This window comes from Puntigrus tetrazona, chromosome 6 (assembly GCF_018831695.1).
Source record: "Puntigrus tetrazona isolate hp1 chromosome 6, ASM1883169v1, whole genome shotgun sequence".
Classification (NCBI taxonomy): domain Eukaryota; kingdom Metazoa; phylum Chordata; class Actinopteri; order Cypriniformes; family Cyprinidae; genus Puntigrus; species Puntigrus tetrazona.
In genome coordinates, this window is record NC_056704.1 from 9,607,521 (window position 1) to 9,625,173 (window position 17,653).

Genomic DNA, 17,653 nt, shown 5'->3' on the forward strand with positions numbered 1-17,653 from the left:
GTACAATGTTTTACTGCATTGCTCAGTGTTTGTTTCACTGCAAATGTTGTGCCAGCTTTAAATTTCAGATTTGAGCAAAATATTTGAAACACAGATGATTCTGCGGCACAATGGTATTCATGCTGAGAACACGAAAAGAGAAAACGAAGGCGCCAGAGAAGAAAAAAGAGCGAAACTGTTTGTAACATAGTACAGATTTTGTGTATAAATGGCGTTAGTCATCATTGGAATGATGTGTATTTGTGTGTGTGTCTGTGCTCAAACACTTTCGACTTTCGCTACCTGTCCCGAAATAAATGCGACTCTAACATCCTGGCGTCATCGAAGGCCGGTCTCCTGCTCCCGATCACCACCATACCTGCGCAACAGAAAACACCAGATGGCTGTACACAATCAAGCTCACATAACTCTCGAACGTATCATACACGTCATGATAAGATATTGATGACAAATGCAACAATTCTCAAAGCGCACACCTACAGGGCCACTGACGATAAATAAAAGAATTTAAATCAAAAGCAAATATGGGATTTAGATAACACAGATCAGAACAACAAACATGAATGAACCTTTTAGCTTGCAGCTACTGATAACACAAGAGTTCTGCAGTGCACTACCAGTCACGGAGTGATATGAAACGAAGATGGAGAATTACAAAGCTCACTGCAAAACAAAAAAACAAAAAAGGCAACGAATTACGACTAAGCACGGCAGTCGAGATTAAGTGACAAGCCGTTGCCGACGCAATCAGATAAACTGATTTCATTGTGATCAATGAGATTGCCCCGGTATATGTCGTGTAGTACAAACGAACACGTCGGTGTGCTGAAGATATAAATTATGAACGGCAACTGTAGATGATGTACGAAAATATGAATGTAATAATAAGAATAAATGAATAAAATAAACAAGTGTTGTCAGTGATTTTAACTGGTTTTCAAAGGTAAATCCCAAATGGTACACTCTTACAAGTTATTTCTCTATAGCTCACTTTGCTTAACAATCTCTTTAGAATATAATATCTGTGGCATGGTAATTTGTTTTCACTGGAGATAACCAATTGCAGTGTCTACATATAAAATACACGAAATTGCGCTGCGCAGACTTATTCTATAACGTTTTTATGTATAAATAATTGCAATGGTTCACACTGAAAAACACTTAACGACGCTGCTTTGTTACAGCAGAAAAGGAGATAATATGCGATTGCAGTAAAATGACCTTATTTAATTCGCCTGGCTCCCGTGGTTGTACATTGTATTATTGAGGCACGTGCTGTTGAGGCGAACTTTGAGCTGCTTCATTTGTTCGCATTCCCAGCTGAAAATGCTGAGTTCGAAAGTGAACGATTGAAACGAACTGGAAGTGAAGAACTTGAGTTGAGTTCGATCGTTGACGGCGCTAATCATGCGACTTTCCGTCTTTCGGCTTATTGCCTGATCTCTGGAACAAGCAGGCAAACCAACTTCCAATTTGCAAGCTTCTTTGCTGTTGCGCCTCGACCCTCTTCTGAAGGACAGAGAAGGTCTGACGATCTGAAACGCTGAGATCAGTTCGACGGCTGGCTGTCGATGCTACGTTCTGTTCAGTCGTATTAAGAAACGCCCTTTATCAGTGTTCCAAACACGGCCAAAAGTTATGTGGATCGGGTATGCTGGATGTCCAACGGCACTACTGCCTACGAAACTTTCTGCTGTCTATCAAAAATCAATGTGGAAGAAACCCCTCAAACACTGCTGGTATAAATGGAGAAAACAAAGCTCACATCAGAAACTACTATGAAACACATTCATCATAATTTAGTTTGTCTATGAATTTTCAGTTTGCTCATGTATATGTATATATATATGTATATATGTATATATATATGAAAACATACCACTTCTTTACGAAGCAATATGTAATTATTCTTATCATTAAACATTATAACACTTTTCAATAGGAGTACTTCTTCACTATTAACTATGGCATTCCCTCAATGCATTGCCCCTATTTGCTGCTTATTAACTGGTGTTAAGCTTAGGCACTGAAGTAGGGCCAGAGACAATGAAACTAAGATCGTAAATAGGTAGTAATATATTAACTTATAAATGTGCTTTACTAAATGAATAATATTCTGGTAATATGCATGCTCATAAGCATAACAGAAGACACAAATAGGTGTGTGTTACCATTATAAAGTATACACCTGTGTGGTACACGGATTACTGCTGGAAAGACAAACATACATTATGATGATGTCAAGAACCACTAAGCCAAGTTTATGGACTCGTTATCTTTGCTCGGCGTGTGTTCCCAATAAACAATAGCAAAAGCTCACTAAAATGTACAAATTTCAACAAAAATGTTATGTTCATCATTTATAAATTCCCACAGCCTTTATATCTTCTGTGCGTTTGGAAATTTGATCTAATTTATTTTTGCTTTCATCAACTAAATTGAGCACGACACTGAAATAAGTGCATATTTTTCACCAAAAATAGTGCTTAAAATAAATAAGAAAAAAATACTGGCAAGCTTTGATTTCCACCAATCAGAACTGAAATAAGAATTAAAAGAGCCAATCAGAAGAATGCAGAGGGGAAATGTTAGGCTATAATCAGGAATGGGAAAACATTAGATGCTCACGTCACATGTGCAAACACCAAACAGAGGTGAAGGAAAAGAAGAGAGAGAAGCACTCACCTCCCTGCTTACTTCTGTCAAGATAGATTGAGACCCGCCGGGCCAAACCTGTGAAAGGAGAAGAGGAAGAGAGGGGAAGGGCACAGGAAGGAGGTCAGCAGGGCCAGTCAGTTTATCAGCCAGAAGACACCACCATGTTAGCAGACATGTAAACACATACCAGCACCCTGTCCCAAATAGGGCATTTCATGCACAACTGTAGTCTTGCAATAGCTTTTATATAAACGCCAGAAAAATCTATATAGGGTGTTTCATCTTTAAATTTAGCTTTCAGAAGGAGGCCAGAGAATGCCTCCACAGTGGTTACCGTGCACTCTCAGTGCATACTTAGAGTATCTACACTTTAGGTGGAATTACATGTGGCACAAGGATTCAGGGCAGCATTTGGGACTGGGCTTATTAGACACAGACACACACAGTTTTAAATGGAAACAGGCTCGCTCTCTTTCTCTCTCTCTTTCTCGAGCATGCACACACACACACACACACACAGAGACATGATCCACACTTTTTCCACCTGAATTTAATTCACCCCATATCTTATCTACATCCACACGCTGCAGGAAAGAGAGGGAGAACAAGGCTGTGGTTTCCCAGCATGGCATCTGCCAAGTAAATCAGGTTTTCTCACAGGAGCCGAATAGCAAGGCTGAAATCAGTTCTCAGAGCCAAAACTTGCTCATCCATCTTAAAGTAGCACATATGTGCAGGAGTTCTACAGGAAAGCCAGAAGCTCGAGAATCTTCTTGGCGGTCTGAAGTACGTGACTGAGATGATCTCCTGGCATTAGGTTTTATTGTGAGAAAAGTCATTCACTGAGTTATTTTCACAGCTATATTATTTTATTATTTTTTGGAGTCTCTACTAAGAAAGCTGACGAAAGTTAAATTAGATGTGACTGATTAAGGAGACATGCAAAATGTGGCTTTTAAATTATATTTGTATGCATAATTTTTTTATAATAAATATTTTTATAAATATAAATATTATAAATATTACAAACTTGTATTGCATAGTGTTGCTATAATAATCAACCATTGCAAATGTTTATATGCTTTTCGACCCCTTCCTGCTTTTGTTCGGAACAGCTCCTTACTTATTCTTGTAAATACTTTCCAGCAATTTCAGTAAAAAAAAAAAATATTCACGCAAATTACAGCAAAGTACAAAAGTTAGAGTACAGCATTTGGCAATTATGAACAAGGATTTCAACAGTGAAAGTCTTCTTGTGTTTTTCTTCTTGTAAAGTAATAGATGTAAATTCAGACAACAATTAAATTACCACAGGACCTTGGTGCTTCTCAAAAGTTAATTCAGATTTTTATGAGAGTGATGGGAGAAATACACCAGCATTCTGAATTTGGGTGGCAATAAAATCACACATTAACTACTGTAAATGTTGAAAAAGGTTCCTTGAGAAACAATGGCTGTCTGAATCAGGCCAAACAGGCAAAAAGTAAAACAGGAGAAAAATGGCCTTTAGCAATAATTGTACATTGGTACAATGCAGTTTTAGATTAGGTGGGGCTTCCTTGCACAATGTTGCAGATATAGAAAGCATAAATGTAAAATATTGCAAAATATTGCGCCACTTATCTCAATCACAAACTGGTTAAAAATCATGGAAGCCTGCTACTTTGTTGAGTTGTGTATGATCAGGACAGAGTTAAATCAAAAGGCTGCAGAAAACGTACATACTGTATAAGGCTTATTATTTGTATGGAGTATATTTATAGTGCTTTTTTCACTATATGCTAAGGATGTAAAAGAACTAATTAAACATTCTACAAAATGCCTCCATTTGGTCTACAGAAGATGGCACCTATTAAGCAACAGGAGTTTGGTAAGACATGGTGGGAGTGAATAAGTGATCATTTTCAGTCATACTGCTGACAGAAGCCTTGTTCCTCCTTTCCTATGAAAAAGGTATTTACAGACATTACAGAGGACAAAGCAAACGTAGATTTTGCAGGGGAATCACAAAACGTTATTTATTCAAGTGAATGAAGGAAAGAAAAATAGTGTCTGAGCAGCTGTTACTGTAGGTAAGGAAAACAGTAATGAGAAACAGCAGTAATGACGAGGGCTACAGAAACCAAGGAGGACGCTAATGTTTATGATTTCTATTAAAAGCTACTGATCCTTTGCTTAAACATTCTTGGAATGAAACCATTTCACTTTAAAACGGAGGTAAAAGTGCCGCACAGCATGGATACATATACAACACGCATGCAGAAATCTTATACATCAATTTTAAATTTGGTTAGGAGTCAGTGGTAAGGTCATAAGGACATTCTAGGATTTCCTTCTATCTTCTGTTCTGATGGAGCCATGACCTGGCTCAGATTATGCCACCAGTCTTTCTCCCTGCAGCTGTCCTAGAAACCAGTTTTAATGACATTTCTGAGATCAGCTCTACAGTATCTTGAAGAACTGACTAAAATGAGAAGAATTCATCAGGCATACAGAGCTCACAAAGGCTGTGTTTGCTATGGTACACCCTTCACTGTTTAAAAGACTATAAAATATGCAATGTTTTATTTTGTGGCATTATGCAAATATGTTTTCAGTCAGTCCAGTCACGTCAAGGGTAAATAAATATGGACTGGGATACAGTTTGCACTTACTTATGGCACACACTGGTAGATCTAGCAGATCATCTGTATAGTTAATGCATACATTTGCATACTGTGCAGCACGCAGTATTTAAAGAGCACTACTATGCAGTATGAAATTTTGAACAAATCCAAACAGCATTTCAATCTCTTTCTCATGCAAATCTAGTTATATGAACTACTTTTATGGTGCTTTTTTGTTCTTTTTGGCAGTGACAGTTAATATCTAGCTGTGCTGCATGCCAAAGCCATCATTTCTGCTTTTGTGTTCTATGGAAATAAAGAACACAAAAATTATGATTGAACAGCATGGCGTATGGATGAGGTGAACTATTCCAAAAAATGTGTCTCAAAGTTGGGGCTGACTGCATCCCCCACAGGGCAGCTGGGAAAAAATCTGTGTGTCTGTGAGTCCAACTGGGTTTAACTGATAAGATGTGATAAGCCCCACTGCTGACAAGTTCTAGTGTCAGTCCTAGTTTGACTCCTTCAGCTCATTTCAATGTGCAGTTTCATTTTGTAAAATACCAGGTTATTTCTCTAGATATAAAAGATGAAGCAGGTAAGCACCACTATCTATGAGGCTTGTCATGTCTTTAATATCATCCACCTGGAATAATGAAAAGGCACTGGGACTATAATATTATTTGGTTTAGTCTCATCAGTTTTGTAATCTGATATGAAGAGGCTTAACTTCTTCAACAGATGCAACAACAATTGTTTGGCAGTGATAGTTTTAGTGACTATTTAGTTATTTTTCATAAGATATTCAGTCTGTACACATATAGGAAAAAAGGAAAATAATATTAAGAAATGAAACGTAAAGAAATGAAAAGAAATGCAACTAATATTAATCATAGAAAAAATGAGAAGCATAACTGAAAAAATATATAAATACATCTAACGTAAGCAAGCTAATTATTAGCATATTGTACAAATAATATGCATACATAAATGTTAATTATAAATACTGTACATTCACACAAATGTTGTCCAATATAAACAATTTAGAGTTTAGTTTGTCGATATGAAAGCAAACTGAAGAAGTTGGAAATAGACCCACAAAACTAAAACTAATATAATGACCAACATTCTGCTTTCGCACCAGAGCACCCATGGGCATCTCTACAGTCCCGAGTCATGCAGGAAGACTGGAAATTCGACAACTTTTTCCAAACACTGGCCGGGCAGAGAGTAGACGGGGAAAAGAAACTCAGATGACAGAAGAAGAGCGGTATCCGCACAGAGAGCATACGAGTGTGAAAGCAAACCTCGTGTAGTGGGCAGCATGTCCGACAGCCCCTGCCACGCTGTGACCATCTCGGGATTTCTCTGGTCAGCAAAGTTCTTCCAAATTCGCAAAGCTCCATCATCTGCACAAAAAGTGGCATGATGCATGTCAGCACAGAAAGCGACAAACAAGAGAAAGCGATCAAAGTGTGCTTGAAAATGAATGCTAGTTGAACTGACCAGTAGCAGTGAGGAGAAGAGAGCAGTCATGTCCGTTAAGGTACTCCATGGCTGTAATACGTGTGTATCGTGGGTTCCCATTGTAGAAATAATCCAACCTCTCTCCTTTCTCCCAGTCCCAAAAACTGTTCCACACATACACACAACGCAGTTGTAATAGTTCACAATGCCTTTCTATGCACATCTAGCTAAACTGATAGTTTGAGTTGAGAGAGAATATTAGTGTAACTAACATGCCAAATATATGCCACTCATGAACGGATAACTTCAAAAAATGCATGTTACAATATATGTTACACATAAGAGCAACATAGCTTAACTTTTGTTAAAAATGATCAGAGCATGATTTTCTCAGGTATTATATTTAATAATCTCTATTTATTTGCAACAACGTACCAATACATGGTAACAAATTACAATTTTTACCATGTATATTTAAATCTTTACAGAGATGGATATTTCTGAGAGATGAAAAAAGAATCAATGAATCCGTGTTTGGAAACCAAATTTATTAGAAAAAAAGGAAAACTGCACGAATTTTGTGATATTAAGTAACCTGTCTAATTACTTAATTTTGTTATTTCGCACCACAGTAGTAATATTACAATGCTGTCTTAATTTCTTGTTCTTCACTTAAAAGAGTTAAACCCTTAAGCTTTTAATTTGGCAGAAATGTTGTGATGCACAGGAATAAAAAGTAAAAACAGACTATGTTACAGTCACTAACCAGATTGAGTCTTTATCAGCTACAGCGATGCAGGGGTTAAACGGATGAAACTTTACCACTGATGGAACACCTGGGTTTCTGTTGATGAAGATCTGATCATCTAACCGTGTCACTCCTAAGACCGCAAGAGGGAAAGATCAGTTAGAACAGGTTTAATTAGTGAAATGCTGAGCTTCATTAATGACCACAGCAGGCTTCTGGTTTACATGTTCTTGAGGAAAATGAATAAGGGTGACACTACTGAACTTCAGTGTGAGAATCGCAGATGAGAGACAAAATATGCATGAAGGGAACTCAGAGGGAATTCAGGATTTGATTCAGTTCCTCCAGCTAGACTGAATGAGGGCAGCCCCACTCTTGGCTTCAGAGAGGGGGATGGTAGAGAGAGTGATGAAAGGAGAGAGACACACGAGAGTGAGCAGGATCCTCCGCTCTGACGCAATCAGTTCTGCGCACACTTGTGTGTGTGCGTGCCGGCACTGACGTAAGCATGTTAGCCATTCTGTTTGAGACTCTGCTGACTTTAGACAGGGAGCAAAGCACATTGCTTTCTTTTAAACCACACTATAAACGGTTCACCCAGTTCCACTTGAGAAATCCACATTAAATGTATATTATTAAATAATTTTTGTGAAATCCACGATACAAAAAGCATCTAATAAATGCGCAGAGATTAAAAGCATTCCAGGTAAATGCTTCCTGCAGACCTGGGGTGTCGCTGGACCCTTTTTGCTTTATTGTCTGTCAGTGGAGATTATATCGTATACTGACCTGAGAATAATTTTCCTTGATAACATTTAAGCAGTCATGTCCCCTATCTTTGATTAGAATTGAATACCAGATATGCAAATGAGTACCAAGCCTTGTTTAAAAAAAACCTTTTAAATTAATTAAATAATTGGGGACATTTTTTTTTTTTTTTTTACTGTGCACCTGTATACAAAAAACACAAATGAAGATATCTTGAACAACGTTTGTAACCAGGCTGTTTTTGGTCATCACTGGATTTCATAGTAGAGAAAAAAACTTGATGATGACCCAAAACAGCCTGGTTACAAACTTTCTTTGAAATTCATACAGATTTGGAACTACTCGAGGGTAAATGATTTTAGAATTTTCATTTTTCTGTGAACTACGTAGTTTCATGCGGTTTTATAGTTGGAAGCCAGTACCTCTTTGAGTGATGCGTTGGCTTTGTCTGCGTACTCGTGCATTGCGTAAGAATCTCCACTCTCTTTCCTTACGAACCTGACTCTCCGAATCATGCTCCTCTGGAATCTGAAAGAAAAGAATGAATTAAGAATGAATAGCCTGTTTAAACCATCAAAAATGAAAAGCACACAATCACCTGTGATTGACAGTTGTGAAAACAACAACTCCAGAGACCATCATTGTGTAAAGTCAAATTACTTTGATAAAGTGCTTCAAACAATACAGATCGTTTTAAAGGAACTTCACAGTAATAAAGAGGAAACCAACATAATAAAAGACGCAAACTTCACAAACTTCTATGTTTTTTTCCCCTTAAAAAAAAGCATCTGTAACTGTAGTCTCTCACTCGCTCTATACCTTCATGTCTGTTAAATTTCTAAAAAGAGTGAGCGATGTTCTTTCTTCCTCTCCCTAAATTCTGCCTCTTCATTTGTAAGAATGAGAAAACTGCAAAACAATATAAATAAAGTATTCAATTCATGCACACACAGAGCTGAAGCCCTGAGAGAGAGAGAATCACAGCCCCAGCTAATTATCCTTGATCGATCCAGTCTTCTAGATAGGAGCTCCAGGGAAGAGAAGATCTCATGCCGCAAACCTAAATCCAAACTCCTCAAGCAGAGTAAGAAATCACACCTGTCTCTCTTCCTGGAGCTCTGGGGCTCCATATCAATCTCTTAATGAGAATCAATAATTTGTTTTTCCATGGAAATGAAGCAGTGAGCATGTAACTGTGATTACTTGCTCAGCTGGGACTGCGAATATGTCAGAGTTAATGGTCTTCTCTAGAGCGGTTATTATTCCATCGCATGCAAACACTCTCACATAGTCAAGTCACTGGCAATATGCACTTATCACACCCATCACTCTAATAGACTGGAATGGAGGTCGTCTTTTAATATGTATTTTTTTTTTAACACAAAATGCTCTTATCTTTGTATTCCATTATGCATATTTTAAACGTAAGTCCAGCTCTCTGTTTAGTACAATTTCTGAATTACTACACATTCGAGTTGCATATGCTGTTCCTTTTTATCAGAGAAGAACACTTGCTTTGTTATGAATTATTGCAAGTAGAGGTTAAAGAATATATATTTTTAATGATCAATCCATTATGATATTTAGAGAGCAGTATGGGTGATAAGTAATATAATGCAAATATATAAAACTAATGTGTTGAAATTAAAAGCAGGTAAAAATCATGGTCGATATAAATCTTGAATTTAATACTGACTCATGGGGAATCAAAGCTTAAAAAATGCAAGATATTTTTTGCCCACCTAAATGGCCTAGCTGCTTTTTTCTCCAGATCCCCTAGGCACATGCAACTACTGGACGATATTTGCCTGCAGCGTCTTCCTCAAGTTACACCAGTTCGATGGAAATACACATTAAGATTGGTCAGTACAGTCTTTGAGTACAGAGTTGCCCTAAGGGAGCTGTTTCACTGCATACTGGAACATCATGCTTAGATTGAGAAGGACTCTGTGCATTGTGCTAATGGATTTAAAGCACATCTGGATGATTTTAATGGATAGATTTGTTTTTTGCTTTACACATTTAATAGAACTTTTGAGCATTCAGATGTGCTTTCTGCAATAAACATTGGATGTATAATTCGATATGGCGAGCTAAAAGAAGTTTTGATCCGATCTGATGAGATCTACGAAGCCACTACATCCACTCATAATACGACCAATTCTAAACAAACATTCTCTACCAGATATGAAATAGATTTCAAGACCATGAAAAATTCATGTTTCCCTTTCTCGACCCACAGCAGTTTTAGACATTCCTGAAAAAAATCCTGCATACAGCATTCTCCAGCTTAATGTAGAGTCAAGGAAGCCTACTCGATCTCTCCTGTCTAAAAAACAACTGACTGTAAGATATGCCATGACTGATTTTGAAGGCAATATTCCTGCTGATCTCCTTGATTTTCTTCTGCAGAAAAAGAGCATGAAGCAGGTGCACAGTGGTATGTTTGGCGGTGACTATCCCTATGTCCAACTGCTTCTGAATTACATTATTATCCCTAAAGCGAATTAAAATTTAAGCCAGAAATATGACTGGACAGGCTCAACTTTCAGCATTAGATTCCTGGGAATAGTGAAAAAAAAAAGACTCATTGTCGAAATTAAAATGCACAAAACACAGTACATAACAGTTTCGATGCTGATCTTGATTATTTTGCTAGCTAGGTGTGGTTGCTAAGGGTGATGTGCAGTGATACACAGAACCTTTGGGTGGTCATATCCATGTTTTAACGTGAACAAAAAACAGCTATTGACTAGTCAGAATCGAGACTAAAACTAACAGATATATATATATATATATATATATATATATATATATATATATATATATATATATATATATATATATATATATATATATATATTACATTGTGTATGCTCTTTTCTTGATGTTTTATGTTGTTTAGTCTCCCAAACAATATTGATTATTAATGTGTCTTGTTCTCTTGCAGTAAACATGAGGTATTACTCTCAGTTCTGTGCCACAGGCTGTGTGTGTTCCTCACTGATCACATACTGATGGGATGCATGTACTGCCTCAGGACTGGACACAAAACGCACACACAACACCCAAATCTACGCTTAAAGACAAAAAAACTAAACTATGCTCTCTTTTGCACATATAGACCTATAGCCTGTTTATTAGTTGCTATTATTATGGTCCTACAAGATTACTATCATGTACTTTTATAATACACTATGAAAACATGCCCAAATAACTTGGAAGAAACATTAAATATTGGTTTATAGGACGGCACACTGATTACTGCAGCAGCAGCAGCAGCAGTTTTATGTGTGTGAGAGGGAGTCCCCTCTGGGGACAATGAGGATTGGCAGCTCTAGTTTGGCTGAGAACAGGCAGAAAGGGTTTTCTCCTCTTTTTGAAATAAAGAAAAAAAGAAAAAGACTCTCTTAGGAAAGTCATCACCATGGAAACAAAACAACTAGCATAACTTTTATTGGGTCATGAAATCTTACTCACCTTATGTGGGACCACTTTGGACTCTGCCCCACTTTCTTCTGCTCACACTAGCTCTCAGTCTCTCAATTGTTAACAAGACTTACCTGTGTCTCATTATCAGAGTATTTGGACAACATTCAAAGGGTGAATGTATTACAAAGGTATGGCAAAAAGCCCTTCATATATACAGTGAAGACCTGATCACCTAGATGGCCAGATGAGTCCTCTGCTCAATCTGAATTGCACTGCAGCCTGGAATTAAACACACTGCCTCAAGCCTGAGCCTGGTTTCTCACAAGGTTTTTTCTCCATTTCTGTCAGAGATGGAGTTTTGGTTTCTTACCACTGTTGCCTTTTGTATATTTAGTTGGGGATGCTTTGCGCTTACAAGTAAGGGAGTAAGTTTGCGGTGTATACATATGTGTTACAGAGTTATTAGGAATGATATTGTCCTCTAGCTGATGAAAATCAACTGTTCGCAAAGAACCGCCCTTACTGTTGCCATGACCGACAAACAATGCAGCTCTCACACTACACGCAATGAAAAATACATACTTGGAGCTAAGAGAAAACTGACAATACAACGACAGAGAAGACAGAGCATGTTATTTCTGATATTAAACAAGGTCTCATGAGTCTCAGCTTTTAAACTATAATTACCGTTTTTGTGTCTCTTTAATGTGTTGTGACAGATCACTGCATTGCCTCATCTATTCATATTTATTTAAAGCACCAAATGAAAATAAATACAGATCAGAAAGCATATGCGTATTTACATATTTTCCAAGCCAACAATATAATGTGAAAACTATGAAAATGGTTTTAAAAAGAACATGGCATCGCAGTTTAATTACTGCAGAGTGTGGCAGTGATGATCTTTTTGCTGTAAAGGACCTGTCATAGTTTAATGAGTTAGAAGATGACCTGAAGCAACTCGAGGAGCTGCACTGAAAATAGATGAGCTCACTTCTGCATAAACAGATCCCGATCGGGGCGAAGTTCACAAGATTTTGAAGACAGAATGATAAGAACACAGATTTTAACAGATTATTTTATTATTTAACGCAAAGTATTTCAATTTAGCGTTGAAATCCATGCATACAGTGCTGGACATGACAAGTTATCTGGTACGCCAAACAAGTATATTAAACGAATTACTTAGCTTATTACCGTTACTGTGGCAGCAAACAGAAATTCTAAGCATTCTACAGGAAGTCACTCGCCACTATGGTGCCCTCCATGGAGAAGCGAAGAAAAAGATCTATACTGTCAAATTTTAAAAGAACTGAATTGAGATTCACGATAAAACTAAAAGATATGCTGTGTCGACTACATTTGTCGACTACATCACCACAACTGTTTTTATTATTATGTGGACACTATTGCTTTACCTGTTATTACAGATAATTTGATATTAACTGAGTATTTATGCGTTTTTAACCTAAACAAGGTTTAATTTTCCACAGTTCAGGTCAGCTTCAGGCCCTGAGCACAATTTAAAATCCAATCTTGTCTGTCTCAAAGTACTTTCTAGAATTTACATCAGCTCTGGATAAATTCAAAATCTTGCTTGTAGCACAGCAGTGTCATGAATCATCTCTAATCATCTCTAATTATAAGGTTTGATTAATATTCCAGACCAGATACCAAAAACCTTTCAAATGGACCACCATATTGGCCCTTGCAAAAATAAAAAGAGGCAAAGGGCGAAGAAAAGGTGCTACCCCGAACATTCTAAGAGGATATTTAATCCAAAGATTTTAGCACCCTCAAGTCTAGAGCTTTCAGTACTGCCAAGTCAATTGGTCACAGCGCTGCTAATACAGGTGATTTCAGAGCTACCGATCCTATTAGTCTCAGTGCATCAGAAGCAGGTAGTTTCAAAGTTCTTGCCACTTTTGTTTGGACAAACAGAATTTCTAACTGTCTTATAATGATAGATGTCAGCATGAAAACCTTGTCCGGAGATGTTTTCTGATAAATGTTGAACACAGAAGGACCACCTCTAAACCTGCTTCCTGGTTTCCCTTTACCACACCCCTTACTTACTCTGAAATCTGTTGTCTTTCTCCCTATTTAGTTTACCAGATTGCTTTTGCAATGTTCTTTGTTCTCTATTCTCTATTCCTTTTGCCAAGGTGTTAAGTGTATTGTATATTGCCAACCAATCTAGCTCAGTTCACATCATCTTCAGCCCCTGAGCACAATCTAGAATCCAGTCTGGTTCGTCTCAAAGTACTATCTAGAATTTACATCAGCTCTGAAGCTCTTAGTGAATTCAAAATCCTGTAGTCTATGGTATCTTGACAACCAGTCTAGCTCTCTAGTCTTTTTTCACCAAAGTCCTGCTGTTCCCAGATGAAGACTCCACACTTTGCCCAGTTTGGTGTGTCTCAAATGTATTTGGGAATCAGGCTATTTTCTGGTTACTATCTCCTGCCTGGCTCTGATTTCTCCTGTGTATTCATCTTTTGTTCTTCTGGATCTGATCCTTGATTAGGAATAGAGAATACAGAACAAAGAACATTGCAAAAACCTCACTAGGTTTTGGAACTGAACCACTGTTTGTGTCATAATGAGCAAATGATCACATATGCAAACCTAAGACACTTCCATCACTAACCTTCACTTCTCTTTCTGGCAAAGCGTTTTGTGATAATATTATTACTCTTTCACATCAGTTTACTAATATCATTACATTTTCAATTGCTTAATCAATATGTTTAAAACAGCCTAATTAAATCTTAAGTAACGATCTGAAATCAATACACTAACTGAATTTGCTTGCTTTAGAAGTAAATGAATTAGATCAGACTTCTGATCAGTGCCGCACTCACCTTCATGACGGGCTGAGCGAAGTATTTGGCACTCCAGTCACAAAGACCCGTCTGCAGACTTACACTGACGAAGCTCCTGTGAGCGGGGTCTCATCTCCATCTTCAGCAGTCTGAAAAATACAGAAATGACAAGTTCCTACAAAGAAAAAAAAAAAAAAAAAACAATGAACATTTACCATTGAATTTAGTTTGCAATAAGTCTAATATGCTCAAGAAACATATTATAAATGCATTTTTTAATGCAATTTATAATAGTTATTATACATGTTGCAAAGTTAATATTTAACTTAATATTTAATCTATAAAATGAATACTAGTAGCATTGCTAATGGATTAATTTTGTGTTGTGCACCAAAATAGGAAAATCACATGGATGCAAAATACAGTTTTCCTAAATCCTGTCAAGTACAGCTGATTGTGGATAGTGGGAAACCAATATAACTGTTTTACCTGATCAGGGCCCTTGTCAAACATCTTCCTGGTGCGTGGGAACTGCTGCGAGTGGGGCGCCTGACCTCCCAGAGTTGGTGTGTACGGTGGGCGAGAGGGTGGCCCCTCTCGGACTGGTGGTTTGGGCACTTCATTGGTGAGGCTGGAGCTGGAGGCACCAGGCATAGGTGGAGATCCGCTGGAGGGAGATGAAGAGCGTTTGGATCTGTGGGAAGCACTACAACACCAACAAGCATGGCCATAACACACAGATTAATGCGGTGCAAAAGAACAGGGCCAGCATGCATTGCAATGCTGCATATTAAAACAAAATCAACAGCAATAGCAAAGCACAGCCAACAAAATATTCCAAAAAGAGCAGGGTGCTATTTAATAAATGCAAAGGAGAGTAAAATAAGAGAGATACACTAACTATTACATTCTGCTTTGTCAACTGTTATTTAAAAAAGCAACTGAATCATTCTAGGTAACTACACGGATTCTGATGCTGATTTTAAGCAAAATACATGTATTTATAACTCACCCTGCTTGATGTATGAGTGTTCCTTTGCTGGTGGGGCTGGCAGGTGCTGATTGGGTTAGAGATCCTGAGTCCAGAATCCTCTGTGTACGAGCATTCATGGTGGCCTGATGTGATAAGCAGTGGTACAAGACAGTTTCATAAAAAAATGTAGAAGTAAAACTATATTACACCATCTACTGTACCTGTACAACAGTGACTACAGTGCCATTTAAAAGTTTTTTTAGAGACAGAAAAACCGGATGGTGGCCCTGTGGTATTTTAAGTGAAATGTAGCAAAAGTTAAGATATGCAAATATAGAGAATGCATCTCTGACTGAGCTGCAAAAGTAACAGCAAAACTCTTCTTCATAACTATAATCACAGCCTAAAAGCGTAAAAATCTGAAATTGTACCGTTATAAAAACACAGAAAGTTGACTTATCTGCTTCATCTAAATCTAGTTAACAATGCCATCCTCTCACTGCCATCTGGAGAGATGGTGTAATCTGATTTATATGCTAAAACCTGCTGGGAAGCAAAAGAGAGGTAGATTCATCATGATTGAGTAGATGGAAATAAAGTTATTCTGTGTTTGTGCTGCAGATCAAACACTAAAATGACTGTGTTGGTTTCCCACAGATTCATTAAGTAAACAAAATAGATATGAATATTGAAAAGACATGATATGGATTACTAAAATGTAAACAATAATCAGTGAGGGGGACTGGAGGATAGAAAGTAACCAAATAAATTGTATATAAATACAAATACATTTATGTTCTTAATTTCAACCCCCATAAAAGAGAGACGCTAGCTATGTAGCAAAACCTAGCGATTTGCATTGCTACAAGACTGAGTGTCCACTGACATTAAGCACTGCAGTGGTTTAAGGGTGTCTACATTAAAAATGTCAAAGCAAATCTTCCATATGTTCTGTAATTCAAGTCCTCACTAGCATTGGGTTTGCTGCTACCATGTTAATATACTAGCGGCAAGAAAAAAAAAGATAATTCCTTAACACATAAAAAAAAATGCAATATGTTTTTTTTATTACACATTTTAAATAATTGTATTACTAAATTAAGGGAAAATGCATTTCTGCTTCCTTTTTTTTCTTCTTATTTTGATAATTAAGATGCTTACCTTTTAGTAAAGCCATGCCTCATGGGCATATCTATGATGCCCTAAAATTATATTTCTTCTTAAAACATTTTGCACAAACACATAATTTAGGTTTGCTGCTATGTTTCTACTCTAAATCCAAATCTGTTTAATTATTTAAATGCAAGATCTAATGTAGGAGGATAAAAGAGGTGGCATGGGGGTCGAGCACCATTAAACAACACCATACTTGCACACTGTTAATAAATTATGGAAATACATGCTCATCTTATCTGATTCTCATGTGACATTGACGGGGTTTAATGGTTAAGGGTCTTTTCCCCCCAGAAATTATTTTGGTATTTTTAATGCACAAAACATATATTTTAATGAAAGTTAAATAAATTAGATTTTTATTTGGAAAATAAATGGGTTTTAATACTACACTTAAACCACTAAACCAAACTTTTATTCCTGAATACATTTACATTTCTGTGTATGATATGAGGATAGTTTTTCTCAAATGAAATGTTTAAATGCTCATGAAGTGACGTTCAGAGCAGCTGTGGAGGCCTAAAATAATGGCACTGAAGTGTAAATATGAAAAATCAGATAATTAAAGTTATTCTATATTTCCTAAACGGTATGCAATTGGTATGCTTGAATGATTTCTAGTAGATTGAAGGATAAGAAGATGCAATTTTGTATTGCAGTAGTATATCACTCTCAGTGGTGGTGTATTGCCTTTCTTCATACTTAAAAAGATCAATTTTCCTTTCATCAGTGATGCCATACTGTACTTTTGGTGTTAGTATGAGTAACCTAGAACATAAGTTAGAACATAACAGGTTCTGATAGAGGGGTGTGTGTGTGTTATTTTGCACTGACTGGACTCAGCAGGTCTATCTGAGTATCACAGCACAAATGTCAGCATGACAAATTGGCACTCATTGTCACCTGCTGCTTAGGAACTTAAGAAAGGTCAAAGACAAAACAAGCTTGATTATTGAAAATTTAAACAACCTTTGAAAGTTCTGCAAGGTTACTTATGTAGCTG

The 17,653-nt window shown here is 37.1% G+C and overlaps 1 protein-coding gene across 1 annotated transcript in view; it reads right to left on the reverse strand.

Moving 5' to 3' along the window:
- Positions 1–17,653, reverse strand: part of LOC122346819 (regulatory-associated protein of mTOR-like) — a 124,174-nt gene that overhangs the window by 21,096 nt on the left and 85,425 nt on the right. The window contains 10 exon segments of the mRNA XM_043241673.1: positions 283–358; positions 2,686–2,733; positions 6,572–6,673; positions 6,771–6,895; positions 7,498–7,612; positions 8,670–8,775; positions 14,544–14,629; positions 14,632–14,653; positions 14,994–15,210; positions 15,517–15,620. Of these exon segments, the coding sequence (XP_043097608.1) occupies positions 283–358; positions 2,686–2,733; positions 6,572–6,673; positions 6,771–6,895; positions 7,498–7,612; positions 8,670–8,775; positions 14,544–14,629; positions 14,632–14,653; positions 14,994–15,210; positions 15,517–15,620 (1,001 nt within the window).